Below are 22,413 nucleotides of genomic sequence, written 5' to 3'. Positions count from 1 at the left end.
AGCATAATTATAAGGCTGCGAAAACCAAACAAATTTTATTTTATAGCGATTATACACTAATATAAACATATAAATGGGTAGAATATTCAGATTCAGATTCAGATTGACAATAAACCATGCCAAATTTTACACACTGGCCCTTTAACTGTGATTGCTGCATCGCATATTATCCAATTAATATTAAATGTTATAGACTAGTGGTTCCCAGCTGGTGGGTCATGGTCCAAAAGTGGGTTGCAGATCCACTCTGAAAAAAACACAAGTGACTTGGAAACGTGTCGTTTATAAAAAAAAACAAAAACACTTCATTTAAGTGCATTGAATTTCCGACACAGAGCTTTTATTTCGAAGTGCCACTTCCTGTTGTAGAGTGAGTGAATGGACAGCAAACTAGCTCGATGACATGGCCAAATGCAAGTATGATGCTGAATGTATTAAAGGGATAGTGCACCCAAAAATGAAAATTCAGCCATTATCTACTCACCCTCAGGCTCTGGTGAAGTTTTAGAGTCCTCACATCCCTTGCGGAGATCAGCGGGGGGAGCGGCTAGCACACCTAATGGCTGATGGTGCCCAAGACTAACGTCCAAGAACACAAAATTGAAACCACAAAATATGTCCAACATGCTCATCCGTAGTGATCCAAGTGTGCTGCAGCCTCGACATAAAAAGTTGTTTCGACTTCTCATCTTGTCTGTGTGTATACGTGCAGAAGAGAAAATCGAATTTCTGACCAAGTACGACTGACTCCACCTCGATAGGAGGCGCTGTGCCCTTTTTAATTTTGTAGTATATAGAACTAGTACCGGTTGACCCGAAGAGGACGCTAACGACGAATGAAGCATGAGCATGAATGTAGTTTCCTCGTCCTTCCAGAAGTGCGTCTTCTGCTTGTCGGTCGCCATGGTGTTTGTTTGTTTGTTTTTCCGGGAGTTACTGAACAGCTGCTACATCATCTCCTTCTTCTTCCGGGTGAAAGCCCACAAAAGAAAAAGTGGTGCATGCGCAGAAAGCCGAGTCCGACTCCAGCTGGATTAAGTGGATACATGCAGCAATAGTTCGGTTTTCAATCGAATTATCTAGGTGTGTTAGTCGAGCTACGGATAGTCCAATTTCAGTCAGACTAAGCATGAATTTAAAAGTGCTGTTTCAGTCTGACTAAGCCAATAATTTGCTCAAGCTGCATGTAAACGTACTGACTCATTGCATGGTCATTGTTGTCATAACATTTAGCCAAGTTCAGTGCTGGGAAGTAGTGAACGACATGTAATAAAAGTAGTAGTTTGACTACACTTTGCAGTGGTGAACTACTGAAACTACAAACAATTTCGGGCCACAAAAGTAAAGTTTTTTATTTGTATTTTACCATTTCTTCTCTACTGTAATCAAACCCCCTTTGACCACAAGTAGTTATTAGTATTGATTATTGTTATTTATTAACGAATATTCACAGAAGTTACTGCATGATATTTTAGACTATCACCCTAAGTTCGAACCTTGGGAAAGGGGAGCCCCCAGTTCTCCCTGTGTCAGCGTGGGTTTCCTCCAGGTGCTCCAGCTTCCTCCCACAGTCCAAAGACATGCAGGTTAATTGGTGACTCTAAATTGTCCGTAGTGTGAATAATTGGCTGACATGTGACTCTTTTGTGTTATATTTTGTTATAATTTAGTGTCACATGTACAGTACATTGTCAATTTGATCATTTTTAGAGAGCAGTTTGAACTACTTTTTCTATACTTAGATTTCTCCCTAGTGTAGCTTTGCTGTAGTTCAGCTAATTCCATTGTGAAGAAAATGGCAGCTTGAAGCCTTTGAGAGCTCTCGTGTTGTTGTGTATGGGTATGTGAGTGTGCATTGGGTTAATGGAATGTTTTTTCTTTTATGAGAGACAGCAAATTTCGTTTTATGTAACTATGCAATGACAGTCAAGGCATTCATTCATTAATCCATTCATTAAAGTAACTTCCCCAACACTGGCAAATGTGGACAACACTGTTCTGACTGCATGTCTGCAACTGTTGCAGAATGTAGTCATGAAGATTAATCAGATCCTTGTCGTTCTGGTCACAACAACTATCACAAAACACAAATTAAAACCGTTTTGACAGACTTAACATGAGATGCCACTCTATCAACCATGTCCACTGTGACTATTGAGACTCATGTATACTCCCCTTACGCTTGGAAATAGATACGTCTGTTTAAAATGTACGCGTCACTGCCCTCATTCTGCCATGCGTCCTTTATGTTGGCATAAATACAGCCAATAGACGGCTTTAGACGGATTTTGGTAAATGCCTCAAATAAGGTCTGTGGTTAACAAAAGCTTAAGCGAGTTTCAGGTTTTGTTCTACGACATAAAACACGTCAGTAAATACCCTACTTGTGAATTTTGAAGCTTTTACGTGTCGTAAAAAAGGCGGTTGCTAACAAGTTGCTCAATACGACTACAAACCCTGTCGGGGACATTAAACGTCATCACCCCCGAACAGGCGAGAGTGCTGGCGGTCCGCCATTACAGCTTCTTATTTAGCTTAAACAGTCCGATTTCCCCATTATACAATGTTTTTAAAATAAAGCGGCCGAAATCAGTTGAAAGCTTAGTGGCGGTGACGTCAAGAGTCATGCGACCATGAGTAGTCATGTAATCCGTTAAAGCCTAACGTTAGCTTTTTACTTCTGGCGATTGCATTTAAGCTTCAAATGCGGTAAGAAAGGTGTTCATATGTGAAGATTATCTCGCTGAACAAAACCTGTAAGTGTCATAAACTTGTGTTAGCCACAGAGCTTATTTTCTGACATAATCCAAAACACAATGCAAAAATCAGATTCACTTTCTCTTCCGGGAACCAGCGCGATGCTAAACTTCTGGGTTTTGACATCAGCCCTGGCACACTCTATACAATTTTATTTATAAAGCCCGGGATGCTTTTACATCTGGAACCTCCCATCTACAACAGGCTTGAGATGCGCCCTCATTGAGGACTTGGCTCAGGGTCCGGAGTTACTCTCTTACTCTTTCTTATCCTGAAGCCTCCTTAAGGAATCTGATCCCGTTTGGTTCGGCGGTGGGAACCTCTTGTGACAGCATGCCTTTGCTGACGTCGACCGAACCCTGGACCTTCCGCATGGAAGACGAGTGCACTAACCACTACACGAGAGAGGCCCCAATAAAGCCCAATATCACAATTCGCCTCAGAGGGCTTTACAGCATACGACATCCCTCGGTCCTTGGACCCTCACAGCAGATAAGGAAAAACTCCAAGGAAACCAATAACCAAAGCCATACATGAGCCCTTATAGATGAACTATGTGTCAGTAGAGAGTCAAAGACCAGGTTAGACCAGCTATCAAAAGGCAGTGTATCCCAGGACTGCATGGATAAGCCATTTTTCGAAGATTGCATCGTCACAGTTCTGGAGTTACTCCAACATGTCAGGTTTGCGTCTGTGTTCAGTTGTGGTTATGTCCTTACATTTGAAACTTCATTTAAAAACCTTAATAGAAGCTTGAAATGTATTTAAAAAAAAAAAAAAGACATCTGATACAGCCCTGTTAAATATAAAAATATTCTGCACCAACACTGCTCAGATCTGGCAACCAAAAGCTGCAACATCTGCTGTCAGATTAAAATAAAGGGTTTGATTATACTTGTAAAACTTGTTTGTATAGTGTCTTTCTAATGTTTATTTTTCCACATACACTATGTTATATATTTTTTAGGAGTTACATTAACTACATCAGCTCAGGACGAACACACATCAGAGATTAAATCTTTAGATTTGTTTAGTTTTATTCTTGGATCTTTGATGCTGCAAACTATGGTTCATGTTTCTGTGTGCTTTCATTTAGATGACTCAAGACAGCGATGACTAATACCCTAGAAAAGTTTGTTTAATGACGAGCAGGCAGTGGGCTTGTGATTGATGGATATATAAAATGATAAACTTATTACTGACTTGTTTAATACGCTTTTGTTTGGCTACATTTTTAAAAGAGACTTAAGAGAAGTTAACATGCATCATTTATGTTTCTATGTTGGCTAATGTTCCTGTTTCTGGTCCTCTCTCTCAGGCTCAGCCAACGGCAGATACTGCTGCTCCAAGATTTTTGTCAACCACCGCTGTTTCTCAGGACCCTACCTCAACAAGGGACGCATCGCGGAGCTGCCGCAGGCCGTCGGGCCCGGAAAGTGCACGCTGGTCCTCAAAGAGGTGGGCTGATGAGAGGAGCAGGTTTAATCAAAGAGTTACACACTTTCAAAGCGAGGGGTGGGCTGACGGAGATTGAAAGGGGGGAGGAGGTGAAAAACGGAGGGTGAGACAGCGATGTCTTGTTAACCACCTGCAGTTTCCCAGCAGAGCCTTCGTTTTAATGTGAGGAGCTGTCACTCAAGCGTGTTTACACATACACACCACCGCCACTACCGCTCAGCAAAACAGCCTCTTAATTTCTCCAGAGACTGTTTGTGCGTGCACATGCACTTTCTGTATGTGTGTGAGCATGCACAAATGTATCCGTAAAGACGAGCGTGATCTGCATTTGTGCTCCTTCATGTTTGTGCAGTTACTCCGATTCTTCCTGAGAACTGTTTAATAGAAGCGGGAGTTTATTTTTTTTTTAATCTGTGGTTTTCTTTTTGCCTCCAGCTGCTGAGCATGCTGATCAACGCCGCCTACAAGCCCGGACGAGTCCTGAAGGAGCTGCAGGAGCTGGAGGATCAGAGCTGGGACTGCCAGGAGGAGACCCTTAAAGCCAAGTGAGGAGATCACAAAGATGTGCAGGAGAACGTTCACCAGAACACATTCTCCCAATTGATTTGGTTATTTTCTGGTTCTGGTCATTTTCAGGGGCAGTGAAATCATAACATTACAGGCCTTTTTGGCTTTCAGGCTTAATGTATTATAAATCATAATAAATCAAACTATGACCACATCTCCCCCATAAATCAGTCGCAGGCCTCATAGAGGAGCCTGCTGTTTTTCCCTCTCGCCGTCCCTGAGAGTCCATATCGCCCCCTCCGCTGAACTTTTGATGTTATTTTTTCAGAGCTTTGTGCGAGTTGTGCATTTTCCTCCACTGCTGGCTGCACGGAGCCAAATTATTCCACAGCTCCAGGCTGCGTGCTCTGTGTTGTCTAATCAAAAACTGCCCCATTTTTTCTGGCTGAAACGAGAAAGACTCGGCCAGTCACAGGTCCTGGTGAGTCACCTGTGCTGAGCACAGTGATCACATTCATGCACCAATGTTTTGATAAGTCGACAAAGTAACAGAGTTACTTCTAATTTTCTGGGGCGTTTGCTGCCCTGAGAGGCGAGTCATCCAACCGGACTTGTTAGCAGCTCTGATCAAACGGTGGGTTAATTATCTCAGGAGAAAAATGTGTTTTTTGGGGCAACTTCACAGTGATTCTTTGGACATGTAGAAGTGCTGAAAAACTAACAAAATCGGTGAATCAACAGAAACTTAGTAATAATTTTGATGATCTATTAATCGTTGAAGAAGTTTATTGAGCAAAAATGAAATGAAAAAAGCTTCCTAAATGTAAAAATGTTCTACTTGTCATTGTTGTATCACAACTGACTTTAAATCTTTGGGTTTTGACATTTTAAGATGCCAGCTTGGTCTGTGAGAACTTTTAATGGACATTTCCCCCCAATTTTCTGATATATTACACACTAAATGATTTATCAGTTTATGGGAAAAATGGACATATAATTTGATAATGAAAATTATCATTAGCTGCAGCCCTAACATGTATTGGAGCTTGTTTATTGGTGGAGCATCATGCTGCTGCCAGTCTTCTTTCTCTATCTGGGTCTGTTTAGATCACATTTAATTATCTTTGCACCTCAGGCCCCTTTTATGTAAGGTCTTTTTTGAAAATGTATTAGTGTACAGTGGTTTGGGACAGATTTTCCATGGTACAAAATATTATACCCCATTCTTCCCCCAAGTATTAAAGGATAGTTTCAGTTTTCAAGTCTTAAATTAAAGGTCAGGGGCTGGTTGCACAAAGCATCTTAAGTTTGCTCCTTAAGTATGACACTTAAGGATTAGTTTTTCCTGAGCTGAGGAAATTACTTAAAGGTGTTGCACAGAATCTCTTAAAGGGTTTCTTTAGTCAAGAAAAGACCTGCTGTCGCATCTAAGGATCCTCTCACAAATTCGGCCTGATAGTAGAAAAAATTGCATTGGATAAGAAGACACGAAAAACAAATTGGTTGAAGGGAGAAAAATCATTCTTCTAGAGGAATTCAATAACCCTCTCATCTAGAATCTGAGCGTCATGGATACTGCGAGGCCATTGTGCTGCAACGTTGGTTATTTTGTTTTCATAACTGCAGACTAACTAAGATTTTTTAATGGTTGACAAATTGATCCTCATGTTGTGCGGGCGCTTGGATCCTGATATGGGTTCTGTCTTTCACCCCGCAAAGTTTTGGGAAGCAGGCAGCATCATGGGAACTTCACTACAGTGTTTGCAGACACGGTGAATGATGCGGCATACCGTTGACTTGCATACATGAAATGCCTCGCCAATAACTTATTGGAAAGATCCCATCAAATAAAACCGCAGAGCAATCGTTAATTGTAACGGGGCTGGAAGAGCACAGCTTTGGAAAACTGAGTGATCAAACTTCAGACGTTACAAGAAATTATAAATTGACCTTTAATGAAATTTATAGTGCAAAATTATTGCTCATCATGAAGGGTGTCCGTTGGGTTCTTATGGTTGCGAACACTCTTCTTAGGATGCCTTCATTTTCCTCATTTATCGCCGCAAACTCAGCCATGTTGCAGTTCTTATGCAGTGAAAGGTACCTTTAGTTTTTTCCTTACCTTGGTTACCAAGGCTCTTTGTGCAACAGTTAAACAAACGTTAAGCAGTTCCTTAAGTGTAAGACCAAGATAAGGAGAAAAACTTAAGGAAACCTTAGGTAGGAGACTTAAGGATGTTTGTGCAACTGATTTTATTTAAAGGAAAGTACTTTATGCAACCGGCCCCAGGTGACCATGTTAACATGTGAACAGGTTCTGTTTGCTGTAATCACTCCTCCTGTTCATACTGGCCTAATGCACTTTCAATGGACAAGATCCACAGTCTTTATTTTGTGTAAAAATACGCTCCAGTGTTTATCCACAGTTAATATGGGGCTTAAGTTGTCTGACTGAGATAAATCAAGTGTGTATCTTCCTGTCTTTTAGTACAAAAGTCCCTCCTTGTAACCATAACTAACGAAGTGAAGGAACTTCATACTGAAAAGACAGTTTATTTGGAAAGCATGCTCTCAGTCTGACATATTAAGACTGCTGAAGCCTCGTATTAACGTCAGATAAACTTTAGAATACATTTTTGCACAAAACAACAGCTGTAGATCTTGTTCCCCATCACTGACAACGATAGTGTGTTAAGAAATACAACCGGGAGGAATAATTACAGCAAGCAAAACCTGTTTCTGTGTTCATGTGAGCAACTGGCCATTGTTTTTAGTGAACCAAGCCTTTATGGTTGTAGGAAAGGTTAGGAATCATCAGGTTACATTATATGCTTTTAAATGTACAAACAGATCTGCTAAGCTCATGTACGTAACCACAAGAGAATAAGCTATTTGGGATATTTGTGACCAGTCATTAACATGAAAAACATCTTTCAGTTCTTAATGTTCGTGGTAAAATGTCTTGTTATCAGGCATTTGGTCGTGTCCGTATGTGTGTGCACGTGCATGTGTCTGCCTGTCCTTAGCCTACTCGCACACTACTTGACCAATCAGCCTAATACTTTATGTACGCATGTATAACTGTAAGCTCAAGGACCTCTTTCTCTTGGGTTGATTCACAATTGACCTTTCGCTAAGGAAAAATGAAAGAGTTATTCCAGAGAGAAGCAGACAGAGGGGTCTACAGTCTGTGTTTGAAGGATATATCCAGGATGTCAAACTGATTCAGCAGCAACAACAGGTTAAAAAGACAAAGATAGTNTGTTTCACTGTTATAATAATTAAAAAGCAAAAGCAGCATGTGTATACATTCAGTAGGCTATATCTTCAGTAGCTAGCTAGCTAACCCTACACTTTTCAGGGTTTGATTTTGGTTTTGGAACAGGGAAGAAACATATATCTTTTTCAAACCTCTCCAGGTAACGAGTATCATTAATACACGACGTGCCCCAGGCACAACATTTAGCTCCAAATCCACAAAACCAGCCTGAAAATGAAGGAAATCTGAAACGACTGCAGATTAGCTTCATTCAGTGCACTTTTCTAGTTTAGGTATTTATTTTCAACAGGAGGAAACTCTCCTTCCTGGTGTTATATTTAATTTTCTTGTATTACTTCATTGTTTCTCTTTCTTGTTTATTTGTGAAACTTAAAACCTGACAAAATGAACAAAAACAATAAAAGACAAATCTTACTGAAGCTTCAGTCTACATATATAATCTCATCTTTGATCTGTCTGAATGTGAAAGAAGTCACTCAGAAGAACTCGGCTACATCAGATTGCAGGTCAGATTTGTCCTTGAGCTGCCAACAGATCAGCTCACCTTTCCTAACCTTAGCCATTAGATGAGAGTTTGCAAAATCGACCCCGCCTGACGCACTGCGCTCTCCTGGATAATCCTCATTAACCAGACAATCTGAATTCACTGAAACAGCCCACTTTCACATCATAACTGCGCCGGCAATCATTCATCTTCAAGTGCTCTGATGGATTACAGTTTCATTATGCATTGTTCCCATAAATAAAAGTGTAATCACTGGCTGACAATGTCACGGCATCCCTCTTTCAGATATAAAGGGAAAACCTATCGCTCCACCATCCGCATCGTCCGCCTCGCAGACCAGATCCCAGACTTCTGCCGTAAGGTGTGCGTGAAGCTGCAGTGCTGCCCGAACCTCTTCAGCCCTGTCCTCGTCACCGACAAGTGCCCGGAGAACTGCTCCGTTCAGACCAAAACCAAATACAGTGAGTCTCTGTAATTAAACGCATCACTTCCTGCACCACAGCTATGAAGAAGACCCCAAATCACTGCAGAGTGTATAATTGCCTCTGATGAGTAGCTAGGGTTTGTTTTCGGGTGTATTGTTTTCAACATCTGCTGGTGCGTCCGCAGCCTATTACTATGGGAAGAAGAGGAAGCTGTCCAAGCCGACGGGAGGAGAGGAGGCAGCCGAGGGAGAGCTGGCCAAGCCGACACGCCGCAGGAAGAAGAGGAAAGCTATCTTTGTGCAGAAGAAGAGACGCTCGTCAGCTGTGGACTACACTCCTGCTGGCTCACCGCAGGTTAGATAACACTTCTTCTTCTTCTTCTCCACTTTCCACCTTGTCTCTTCTTCTTTTCTTCCTCCCTTGTATCATGTTAACGGGGCGTCCTGTCAGATCCAGCTCACACAACAGGCGGATACTGTACAGTCATAATTTACTGTATAAATATAAACATCCCAACATGTGACAGGAAGAAGAGGAGCTTCACAGGCAGGAAATGTAGCTCAGCTAGTTCAGTTTAGACAGCTGACTAAATCTGAATTTAGACCAATTAAAGGCTCGATCTTGAATTAGTGCTTTGGTTTTATGTGTGATGTCGTATAAAGGAAAGATTCAATCTCAACTCGGTTATGAGTTATTGTTTGTGGGTGTTTTTACCACTGAAATGTGGATTGTTTACTGGTCAGACTGGTTTGTAGCTGGTTTTTCACCAAGAGAAATACTGAGGTAAGAGACTGTGCTGAGCAGAGCAGCAACAAATTATTATTTTAATTAGAGATTAATCTGCAGATTAGTTTCTCAATTAATTGTTGGGTCTTGAAGATGTTGCTTTTCTTGTCGAGTTGAAACGATAAGTTGATTAATGGAAAAATTAATAGGCAACTATTTTGATAGTCGATGAATAATTTGAGCCATTTTGTTCTGCAAATAAATTTAACAGTAGCGTGTTCTTGTTGCTCTCATTTCAGTATTTTCTGTTTTTTATTTCCTGTGTCATTACAAACTGAGTATCTGATGGTTGTTAGACAAAACAATACATTGAAGGCATCACTTTGAGCTGTAGGAAAATGAGATTTGCTGACATTTTATACACCAAATAATTAATCAATCAAAGAGAATCTGCACATTAATTGATCATGGAAATATATCTTAATTGTAGCCTTATTATAGTGTTCAAGCAATAGTCCAAAACCCAAATATAAAGAGCAGCAAAAGCCCCACAACTGAGACGCTGGATAAAGGTAATATTTGGCATTTTTGCCTTAAAAATGACCCAAACTATGAGCCAATTTTTTTGTCAGTCGACTGATCAATTTATCATTTCAGCTCTAGAGCTGTTGTAGCAATAGAGTTGTACTTACTTGGTTTGATAGAATTTTATTGAATCTGAAACGAATATAAAATGAGCTTAATACGTATATCCATATCAGGGCAGCACGGTGGTACAGTGGTTAGCAATTTTAAATAACAAGAGTTAAAAGTCATAAGCTTCATAATTTAGAACTAAAACTCAAATGCCAACTTCAGGTTTGTATTTCTGCTGTTAACCTGTTACACTCTGTTTCCATCTCCAGTCTGACATCCCTCTCACTCTGATTTCTGTTGGGAAGGGGGATTTGATTCCCCTCACCAATCACTAGAGACCCACATACCACCTGAATCTAACATTGCTTTAAGCCCACACTGATGCGTAGCCATGCCAACATACTTGTTTTGCCGAGGTTTTAAAAGAAAAGCAAGGCAAAGTAAAACAAACTAGAGTGTCAGCAGATATTGAGAAGACATTTTGATTTAAAACAGCCTTGATAGCAGTGTCTGGCTTGTCTATGGGGCTTGCCATTGTTAATACCCCTCATTGGTTCCCACACACTGCTTGACAACAGCTTGACAACGGCGTCAGTCCAGGCAATGGCACTGATTGGTTAGTCAAGCCCCCCTGCAGCACTGGTTGGTCAGTTTTTATTTTAACCACTGTTGTTGTTTCACTGAGTCAGTCAACTCAACTAGAAACTCACTGAAGATTCAATAAGAGACTCCGGTAAAGCTCAAAGAATCTGGGTTTGGAGCCGGTCCTTGGAACCCAACCCCGCTGAGCAGACGTATGTAAACTCTCAGTTCATGCCCTGAGTGGAAACTTGAAACTCTTGCGGACAACATGAGTCATGTGCAACGTCACTCATGAGGAACTTCAGACTAATCTCACCCATGCTCCTGTCCAGTTCAAATATCTCCTCCTGTGAGTGACACCAGTGAGACAACAGTGGAGCTGGAGAGTAGTCGAGTTAAATGAAATCATTTTGGCTGTTTGATCAAACATGAAAAAAAAAAGATTCAGAGACAATATTGTAGAAACATTCCCTGGGCAAGAAACAGCTGATTCATGTTTTAAGCCCACTAGCCAAAACATGGTCTCAGAAAAACTATTTCAGAACTTTCCAGAGGGAACAACTGAGGTACATTCAACACTGCAAAGAGTTTTAATAAAGTTAAAATATATTTGAGGTGATTTCTAGAGCAACAACGAACACACTGGAGTTTAAAATCCCCACCAAACTGAAGCCTTATACACCACACCTGCAGCCAACCTATCTGACTCTTTCTTCCTCCCTCAGGACAGCGAGGAGGATGAAGAGATGGCGCTGCAATCGGGCAGCGAAGGCACCAGCTCGGAGCCCCGAGAGGACCACACCGACGCCTCTTCAGTGGAGGTGACCAGCAGCCGTCCTCGCCGGGCTGCGACGCTGCGCAGGGCCTTCAGCACCGGCAACACTCCCAGCAGCCAGGAGGCCCCAGAGGGCCGCAGGAGGTCGACACGCTCGCTGTCGGCTTACAACCAGAACAGCAAGTACCAGCCTCCCAAAGGACAAGACGTGCAGGTGTGGACAGACAGACGGCACACTGACAGAGGTTCAGCCCTCACAGTGGTTACTGACAAGCATGTGTCCAGTTTAATGACACATGAAATTAATGAAGAAGTGTGTTTTATATGTGTGTGTCTTCCATTATATGTGTGTGTCAGGTGGAGGAGGAGGACGGTCAGCTGGTTTTGGACAGAAACCCTCTCGAGTGGAGCGTCGATGAAGTCGTTCAGTTTATCAACTCTACTGACTGTGCGTCCCTGGCCAACATCTTCCAGGAGCAGGTAAACACACACACACTAGTGACGACACTTACCGACAAACTATATTAATTAGGCCACACCTCTTACCATCACAACCGCCTGTTTAACCACAAAAGGCCCAAACACTTTGCTCCACAAAGACGTACAGGAGTGCACGCACAGTTGTTCAGATTATCTCTTAAGGAAGTAAATTTACTCTCTCTGATCCTCGTCTTTTCACAACTGTTTTCCACTTACAACATTATGAGCTAATATTTGTTTTTAAGTACAGCATCAGATATCAGGAGGTCAGCCACCACCCGGAGTGTTTGATTAAATATTACTTCAGTGCGTGACGTCAGATGAGCCTGACAACATGCCGATAATCAGAAACACTTTCCAAATAGTAAGGGTTTATATTTTCAGGGTTATTCAAGAGCGAATTAAAGATTTAAAACAAAATCAATGGTGCAAGAAATCAGGGTCAAAATCTGATTTTAAAAATCTTTGCTTTTCTACTTATTAAGAGGCTAATGTGCATGTTTTACACCTTTTATTCTCATTGCCTTTTATGACCAGAGGCTTGACTAAATGGCAAGAGGATCTGGTTTACCATTGGCAGCAGTAAAAAGCACTTTTACAGCATGAACAACAACAATTTTTGGATGCATGAGGACATAAAAAACGTCTTTCTTTTGAAATAATTCGTAGTAAAGAACGGTTGTTGAATGTAGAGGGAATAAGGAAAGTAAAATTTGCTTCTGTCGGCCACTTTAAGCAGAAAAAATCGAGTGACACCTTTCTCCTTTTCTCTGTTTAAATATTTATATGCATCTCTTGTGCAGGACATCGACGGTCAGGCCCTGCTGCTGCTAACTCTGCCCACCGTACAGGAGTGCATGGACCTGAAGCTCGGCCCCGCCATCAAACTGTGTCACCAGATAGAGCGCGTCAAGGTTGCCTTTTACAGACAGTACGCCAACTGATCAAGGAGCAGCAACGGCAAGTCGCCCACTAAACACCCGCTCAGTGGAAAGAGAAGTTGTGGTCCTGCACCACTGGGAAATGTTGGATTAGGTGCCTCCTGGTGGAAAGTTTCGGAAAGATGGATTTCCAACTTGGAAGAAGGAGGGATGTTTTCTGGAGCGGTTGTGATGGAAAAGCACAAACTAAGTCACAAACAGGAGAAGGTTTCCCTACGAGAAGCTGAAGGATGGATTTATGGGGTACTGTCGGTGTGAAAATGTGACGCAGTACCCACAAAAACGTCCCCACTGCCGACTGCGGCGGAACAAAACACATGGGGGTGGATCCATGTGCTTTACTGAACTGTGAAGAAGTTGTTATGAGAAGCTGAGGACTCGATTCTGAAGACATTTGTGTTTATTTCTTACTTTTCATTTCTATTTTTATTTGTGCTAGAGGAGCATTTAAGTTAAAAAATAATCACTGACCATTGAGAGTTTTCCCCTTTTTGTTTGACGTAACTGATTCGGAAAGTATATATTTGAAAAGTATTTAACAAACCAATGAGTAATATATTTGGAATATTTATTTAATCTATTTGAATTTAGAGAAAATAATTGGTCAGTTATAAAATAATGTCATTATTAACTCTTTTTCTGCTGAAACAAAGCCCTGAAAGATGTCTAAGTTATTCCACAAACAGACAGAGGATGTGCATTTATTTAGATTTACACTTCAGTTGTGTTTATAGAGGAGAAACAGGTGTTTGAGGAAAATAACACCCTCTTAAATACTTTGTGTTGTGTTGCTCTCTTCTCATTGTTACAATCACATGGAACAATCATGTAAGCTATTTTGTGTCCATCTATGCAAATGTGTTGCAGATATTTTTGATAAGTAAGAAAATAAATTTCTATTGATTTTTTATCTGTTTTGTAGGAACCTTCTTTAACAATAACAGGACCGTTTGTTTTTTTACAACTACGCCCACAGAACTATGAGTAATAACAGCATGAAGTAGTTATTTTCACAACCGATACAGTTTGAGCCCAAGTTCCTTAGAAATGACTCCAGGTTATATTCTGGTTAACATTAAGGATGAGGAAAGAATAGCGCTGGAGAAAGTACTCAGACGATTTACTTAGAGTAACAGTGTGTAAGATTTAGGGGGATTAAGTGGCACCTAGCAGTCAGGATTGCATATTGCTACCAGCTGAAAGTTTTCGCGGTTAGATTTCCTTTAGTGTTCATTGTTCAGAAGATTTTTATCATGAGCTGAATTATCTCCAGAGGTCTCCTCCTCTCCTAAACAAATGGATGAGGTGATTAAAAACAGTAAAACACTGAATAACCTCCTGAGACCCATAGTTTTTTTGGTATGCATTCTTATTTCTCCTAGCTATTTCCGATCAGTAGGATTCAATAAGTACGAAAAACAGTTAATCGTTAACAACAGTAAAGTCCCAGTGTCCTCAAACGAGTACGTCCTAATTAACAGTGTCTTATCTTGTTACTGTTGCTAAAATTAGTCAAATGTGTTGCCATATCAAACTACAAACATTATTAATCATAAATAAACAAGTTTCAACTATAAAATGTGATCAGGTTTGGGACCTTGTCCACTTTTGTGTCAGGATCAGCTGCAGACTGACTTGGCAGAGATGGCTGCCATCTTGTCTTTACATGGGTTGGTGTATTGAGGTCTCACTACCAGAAGAAAGCGTCCACGGACGAGGACAACAGGTCTAAGTTAAGTAGAATGAAGTATAAGGTCCAGTAAATACAAAATGTGATGTACTCATATTAGAGTTGGGTCGGTTCTCGGTAATACCAATTCGGTTCGGTACTCTGTCTTTTTTTTTTTTTTTTGAGACCGACCGGACCGCATATTCGGGCGGAACACACGTGGAGCGGACTCCGCGGAGGTCCGCCCGGTAAAAGTGGACATCCGCAAGCCCTGTGCGTGCAAAGTACGACCGCGTGGACTCCACTCCGCGCACCAGTGTCACACCAAAGACTGTTCGGCATGTATTTTTCACATCGCAGGGATTTTTCACGGACATTTTTACACGTAGTCCGCTCCGCTTACATAACGCCCGAGTCTGTGGGCACCTGTGTCTGCCTCTTCGCCAAGCACACAGCGAGCAGGAGAGAGGGGGGGGTGGGGCGCGGACTGAGCTAGGGGGTGCGAGTGCGCATGCGCTGAAGCCTCTACTGTAGCCTGGAGTTTGTTTAATAGTGACGGGGAGTCGATAATGGCGGACAATTTAGTCTCAAAGAAAAAAATGCGCCACTATGGCAACACTTTGGCTTTGAGCCAGACGAAGGAGGCAACCCTTGTTTGCACTGATTGAGTAAGCTGCAAAATTTATTTGTAAGGAATAAAAGAAACAACTTGTTACTGTCACTCTGTTGTCCTAAGGTCGTTTTTTATTTTAAATGAGTCAACTGCGCCCCCAAGTGGCGAAAATCCGGTATTACCGACTTGATGCGGTTTTTTTTACAAAAAACGGACCGTTTTTTTTTTTTCTCATACTGACCCAACCCTAACTCGTATGAGGACGCAGGGTCTCAGGAGGATAAAGCGGTGTCGTGTTACAAATAAGTGTTTTTCCAAAGCTGTTTGGCTTGTCGGCAATGGGCTGCTAGCTCACCTTTTTCGAATGATAACTTAAGATTCAGATGTTAGGAGGTTTTTAGCAGGCGCCATATTTTCCACAAATGTCTTATCTCCTCAAAAACAAACAGACTGGGTGATTAAAACCGATAAAAACATAGAATAGAAAACTAAAGAAGTAGTTTAAAATAAAATAAAATAAAATAAAATAAACTGGGTAACCAGTAACTGTAACAATGATTTATGATGTATTAATGATGAATTAACTATTAATTAGTGGCTCAAAATTGGCTCATTATTGGCTCGCAGTTATACTGCCATGGATACTGCAGTTGCCAGGGAGAATCATAAAATATAAACCCAAATCACATTACAAGTTGGTGATGATTGGATGATTTTTACTATATTTATTGTTACAATAACCAATAAACTACCAGCTATGATAGGCCGACTGCACAGGACACACTGCCCACCATCCTGAGTCAGTTTAACACCTCAACACTGTGTGAAAACTTCTAACAAGCAAACAACCACTAATGATCCATTCACATGAACATACTTTGAACATTATATCTCAAAGGGCTGTGGTACATGAGACAAACAAGGTGGGAAACTACTTTTGATCATGGCCCAAATTATCACCTCCAACCCACTGTGTGTGTACTGTGTGTACTGTGTATGCACTCATTCTCCCCAGAGTTCAGTGGACAGTGCACACAACATAATGCTGCTTCTTTATACCTATTTAGCCTGAATAATTTAATATTTTCACCTACTTTGCATCCCCTAAGGTTGCTGCAAATTACAATTATTGATCATTTACTGATGTTTCGTAAAAGCAGCACCAAAGCAGTCTTATATTCTTTGCCCTTAAACAGCGTTCGGAGACACTACATGATGATTTTAAAGCATAGATTACCGACAGATAATAAAGATCTACTTATTAAGTCGTTATACTTGAGCAAACACTTCAAACCTTTTCACTGCTTTAGCTTCTACTAACACTTCAACTGCTGTAAGGGGTTTAATCTGAAATGCAATCTCTATGACATTTCATAACTATTATCATTAAAAGACATTTTTATCTTCCATTATCTTTATAAAATAGAGCTTTTTTTGGCTCATTCTTGGCTCTCTGCCTCTAAACAGTAATTATTTTCAAGTGTTGCTATACCATTTCAAGTGAATAACCCTGCCGACAGCCTAACAATTAAAACACATTTCTGCAGAGGAGCTCTTCATTTGTGGAGCCAGTTATGAGAAAGAGATAAAAGGTTAACAGATACTCCCTTGTGCATGGTGAGAATATAGGAAGTCAGACCTCACTGTGGTTAACAAAACAAACACACAGTAATGCACAGAGTCACAGCTAAAGAGGAATCACACTCCTCTATGCTGCTCTGCTGAAACAAACACCAACCAACACAAACTGCTGTTTATCTCAGTATTTATTATTGACTGATTACCTTTTAAGTGATTATGAAGGAGTGTGAATACCTAAATAACTAGGTAACTTGCCTGATTACAGCATGTAGCATTGCATTCTTGGAATTACTTAAGACAATGCATATAAAACATAAAACTGAGCTTTTACCAACATTCATAATGTAATAAATGGTTTTATGCAGTGTGTGCAAATGATTCCTAACCAGGGGTAGGTCTACTCGCACACCAGGAGGTAATGTTGCTTATATAGTAACCAGAAGTAATGGATACACTGTTGAAATAGCTAAAATGAATACATACATGGTTGAAATAGTTGGCTACAAGTAATGAATTAACAATTAAAATAGCTAAAAGTAAAGGATAAATGGTTGAAATAGTTAAAAGGTTAGGCTTAAATGGTTGAAACAGTTAGCTAAAAATACATGATAAATAGTAAAAGATAAATGGCTAAATCAGTAAGCTAAAGGTAATAGACAACCTATATAGTTAAAACCGTTAGCTAAAAGGATAAATGGTTGAAATACTAAGTGATAGTAAGCTAAAAATAACAGACAAATGGTTGATAGCTAACGCAAAGGGATAAATGGTTAAAGTAGTTATCTTAAAGTAATGGATAAATGGTTAAAATAGCTACAAGTAATGGATAGCCTAAACAGTTGAAACCATTAGCTAAATGTAATGGATAAACAGTTAGCTAAAAATAATAGATAGCCTATATAGTTAAAACAGTAAGCTAAAAAGATAAATAGTTGAAATAGTAAGCTAAAAATAATGCACAAATGGCTAGCTAACTAAAAGTAATGTATAAATGGTTAAAACAGTTAGCAAAAAGTAACAGATAAATGGTTAAAATAATTATCCTACAGTAATGGATAAATGGTTGAAACAGTTCACTAAAAGTTATCACCAGTATTGAAAGCAGTTAGCTAAATGGTTAATACAATTATAGTCTGAGTGGGCGGAAGTTTGCTGCATAGATCAGCCTCTCATTGGGCGGAACGAGCCACCAAAGTGAGAGTCGGCCCAGCCAGACCTTTCTTTTCTTGAGAAAGGTCTGGTGAGCGAGACTAATACAATTAGCGAAAAATGGTTGGTTAGAACAGCTAAAAGTAATTAATAACTGGTTAAAATAGTTCTCTTTAAGTAATGAATAAATGGTTAAAACTAGCTAAAGCTTAGCTTTAGCCAAAAAGACAAAGAGTTGAAATAGCCAGCTAAAGGATAAATTATTGATTCTTAAATTGATTAGACTGATAAATTGTTGAAATTACATTGTTCATTAAAAGGAGATGATTGAAATGGATAGCTGAAAGTAATGGATACATTGTTGAGAAACTTTAAAGTAATGGATAAGTGGTTGAAACAGCTAGCTAAACGTAGAATGGATAAATGGTTAAAACAGCTAGCGAAAAGCAATTGATAAATTGTTAAAATAGTTTAAACAGTTGAAACAGTTATCACTAAAAAAAAATTGTTAGCTAAAAGTAATTGATAAATTGTTGAAGTAGCTCCAAGTAATGGACAAACGGTTGAAACAGCTAGCTAAAAAGTATAATGGACAAATGGTTAAAATAGCTGGCTAAAAGAAATGGATAAACTGTTGAAATAGTTAAATGAAATGGATAGCCTGATGGTTGAAATAGTTAGCTAAATGTAAGTGATTAATTGTTTGAGCAGGTAGCTAAAAGACAAATGGTTGAAATAGTTAGCTAACTGTATTGGATAAATTGTTAAAATACTTTAAAGTAATGGACAGCCTTAATGGTTGAAACAGTTAGCTAAACGAAATTGATAAATTGTTGAAATAGTTTGAAGTAACGTACAGGCTTAATGTTTGAAACAGTTAGCTTAAAATATAACGGAAAATGGTTGAAACAGTTAGCTAAAAGTAATGGGTAAATGGTTGAAAAATACATTTAAAACTAATGGATAAACTGTTTAAATAGTTAAAAGACAATATCCACTCATATAGCCTATGATAAATAGACCAAATCACTGTGACATTACGCTAACAACAACATCACTTCTGGGTAGACAACTGGCAAATAATTACAATGGCGATGATATGTGAAATCGGCAAAGTTGTTTATATCTGTTGTCATTTTCAGCCATAACTTTACCTTTCAAAGATATTTAGTTTAACACTTTGGTCCGACCCATGTGAAGTTTTTGCTTTGCTTATTTATGTACTTTGTTGCTTTGCTATCATTTGTAATAAACCAAATCTACACAGAAGCTAAACGATGTACTGCTGCGGACATGGCTTCAGCAAAACGTATTTTAACCACCTAAACAAATCAATATCAGTGTGAGTGTATGCTATATTTGAATATTCTCTGCTTTACCTTACATATTAAACGATAAAGGTTGTGGTAGACCAGTAATTTAGTGTTCTGCTGAGTATAATTACTGTTTTTGTCAATGGAGTCTGGAGGCTTTGATATAATGGCTTCAATTCCCTGTCAGAAAAGGGCAGTCTGCTTAAACTCACTGACTTTTTGGGAGGTCTTTTATAGGTGTCAAAAAACTCAGCTCAGTGCTGTTTGATTTTATGTGCGTAATGCTACCTGAAAGTTAATGTAGACAAACATTGTGATTCGATCTATGGTGTGAAATTAACTATTTTAAAATCTATTCAAATGTGCACATGGAAGATGACACGTGGTGTCAATGACGGGGTGTTTGAGTTCATGTCGCAGTGCTGTGGTGACATATCCGGTAATTTCTGACTAATATATGGAGGTGGAACAAAAACCAAAGTCATAAAGTTTGTCATAAAATCATGACGGGTTTGTGATGTAAACAAATATACCTCTTTCAATATGCGAACAGTGACTTATAGTGGGAGGGTGATAAATATAAGTCATGATGGTTTATGAATGTACTTTTCTAAACTTATTCCGTGGCACCAAAATAAACAGGCAGTCTTGACAGACACTAATGTATTCCACAAAAACCAAACAGCAATTACACATGAAATGAGACGCGGTTTTCAAAACAAAACAAAGCTAAATGCCATGAAGAGCAAAAACAGAAATTGAAGTGTGTAAACAAAAGCCGCAATTTATCTCTTTCCCTTGAAATAAAATGTCGTTTCACACAAAGGGTATCAATGCGAGCTCTCAGAAAGCCATTCCTTTCTTTTCTCTACACTCACACATATACACGAGACACTTAAAAAATATCCTGCAATAAAGTTACAATCCTTCATTCAAAAGCTACTCACAAGTACATCCACATTTAGTCACGTTTATTTAAGCTTTATTTATTCAGGGCTGGCTGGCTGAACAGACGTGCTTTTACAGCAACACCCTGTTGAATAAACAGAATAATGTAACAAGACCGAGCACAAACAGAACTGAATGATAAAAAGGGAAAGCAGTCACAGGCAGGTATGAGGACATTACGCATTATTCCATGAGACCAGTGTACTGTCGATAAAAGGGAAGCTATTATTTGACCAAATAAACTCGACACAGGGTCTACTTGTGTCAAGATGGAGCTTTTATTGTCATTCACTGTCTGTATCAGTGGAGTCGTTCCTGTAGTACCAAACTCTCTCTTCTAAAGATTAGAAATCCAACCTACTATTTTTAAGGTCAAGAGTAAACGATCACATTCAATTTTCAACGTCACAGCCAGATTTTGGGCCAAAACAAATAGTCTAAAACTGCCAAAATATTCTATCAAAATTAGTAACTATTCGATCAATTTCAAAGAACCCTGACTCTCACCCAACATAATCAAGATTATAAATCTGACCAAACATTTGATGCCTGCTTTCAGTCCCTTTTTTTCTTCTTCTGGATACTCTGCTTCAGACACATTTTGGTTGGTATCAAAATAGCATTGAGGCTTGATATTAACACTTAAACATCAGCTAATCATTGGAGCCGGTTCAGTATGCACAAAGCACAGTTCAGAAGCAGCAAAGACTAGATACATGGCTAGGACTGGGTACCATTTAAAACATTTGATACCAGTACCAATACCAGTGCCCTTAAACTGATACAGACGCAGATTTCACCGACACAAGTACTTTTATTTCTAATTCATTCTATACCCATCATGTCAATGGAAGCATTCAGTTGCGTAAAATGCTACGAGACGTCACAAACATGTCGATAGGTTTGAATGCTTTGGTGGCATCTAAGTACACTGAACTGCCATCTCCATAAAACACACCATGGTCAACTTCACCAAACCACAACCTGTATGGGTCGTATTGTAGGGAGCCAATCACACGTTGCATTAAATCAAAGAATGCTTGCAGTGATTGTTGCCAGCAAAACCCTTCAAAATTGTTTTTTCTAGATCTGGGTACAAAAAGGATCAATGCAGATGCAGATGCAGATTTCATTTGACTGGAGAGGTCTGGAACAACTTGATACCGGGTTATTTGGGTTGATACCTTAAAAGTATACAGTTGAGTACTTGTCGGTGAAGATTCTCAGTCATCCAGGTCATGGTAATCGTAAGTGCTAATACCGTAGGCAACTGGACTTGTTTGCGTTTCTTGAAGATGTTTCGCCTCTCATAAGAAGCTTCTTCAGTTCTTCAGCACTTACAACAGTTGAGTACTGATACTTACATGTAGCCTGGCATTGTAACTCTATTGTACATTGCTCAATGTGATTGTAAAGAGACAGGATGTATACTGTATTTAAATCAATTCACTGCTTTGAAGTTGGGAGAGGGCAAAACAGTCCAAAGTCCAAAATAAATTTCCTGAAGCATATTTAATTTTCTTTTCTTGTCATCTTGTGACCCATCGGATTTATCTCTAGACCCCTTGAGAGGGTGCCGACCCCCATATTGGGAACCCCTTTCTTAAACCATTTGTAGAGAAGCACCGATCCAAGTGATATATAGGTATATGCGTACTGACCATAGCACATAATTAATACAATTTATTTGTTGATGTGTTTGCTGTGTTTTCATTCAGTAACAAAGGGCTGCTGATTAAGTTTTGTCATCATATACTTTAGATTTATCTCAATGAGTTCTCTGCAAGGAGATACAGATACTATATTTTGGGGAAGAGAAAGCTGTGGTGTCGGATCATGGATGACTACTGGAGAGAAAACAGCGTAATAAATGAACACCAATTTTCAGTTATAACAATGAGATTCCTAAGATCTGATTTAAACACCTCCCCGACATCACGCTAATCTTTTTAGGAGCGATCTGGTGGCAAAAGTGATAAAAGAAAATTACATTATGCCAGTGAATTTGACTCCGGTTCGACAGGCTCCAGTTTATCAAACAAAGTGAAATGGAAAACACTGTCAGCAG

The 22,413-nt window shown here is 39.6% G+C and overlaps 1 protein-coding gene across 3 annotated transcripts in view; it reads left to right on the top strand.

The window, feature by feature from the left end:
• Window positions 1-13,980, top strand: part of sfmbt2 (Scm like with four mbt domains 2) — a 93,529-nt gene extending 79,549 nt beyond the window's left edge. For all 3 annotated transcript variants that reach the window (XM_050036290.1, XM_050036288.1, XM_050036289.1), the window contains 7 exons: window positions 4,076-4,215; window positions 4,651-4,760; window positions 8,793-8,968; window positions 9,117-9,286; window positions 11,602-11,865; window positions 12,009-12,131; window positions 12,935-13,980. In XM_050036290.1, coding sequence (XP_049892247.1) covers window positions 4,076-4,215; window positions 4,651-4,760; window positions 8,793-8,968; window positions 9,117-9,286; window positions 11,602-11,865; window positions 12,009-12,131; window positions 12,935-13,075 — 1,124 coding nt within the window. In that variant the 3' untranslated portion in view covers window positions 13,076-13,980. The remainder of the gene's footprint in view (window positions 1-4,075; window positions 4,216-4,650; window positions 4,761-8,792; window positions 8,969-9,116; window positions 9,287-11,601; window positions 11,866-12,008; window positions 12,132-12,934) is intronic.
• Window positions 13,981-22,413: the final 8,433 nt, after the last annotated feature.

Source organism: Epinephelus moara, chromosome 23 (genome assembly GCF_006386435.1).
Source record: "Epinephelus moara isolate mb chromosome 23, YSFRI_EMoa_1.0, whole genome shotgun sequence".
NCBI lineage: Eukaryota > Metazoa > Chordata > Actinopteri > Perciformes > Serranidae > Epinephelus > Epinephelus moara.
This window is presented reverse-complemented; position numbering and strand designations above follow the sequence as displayed.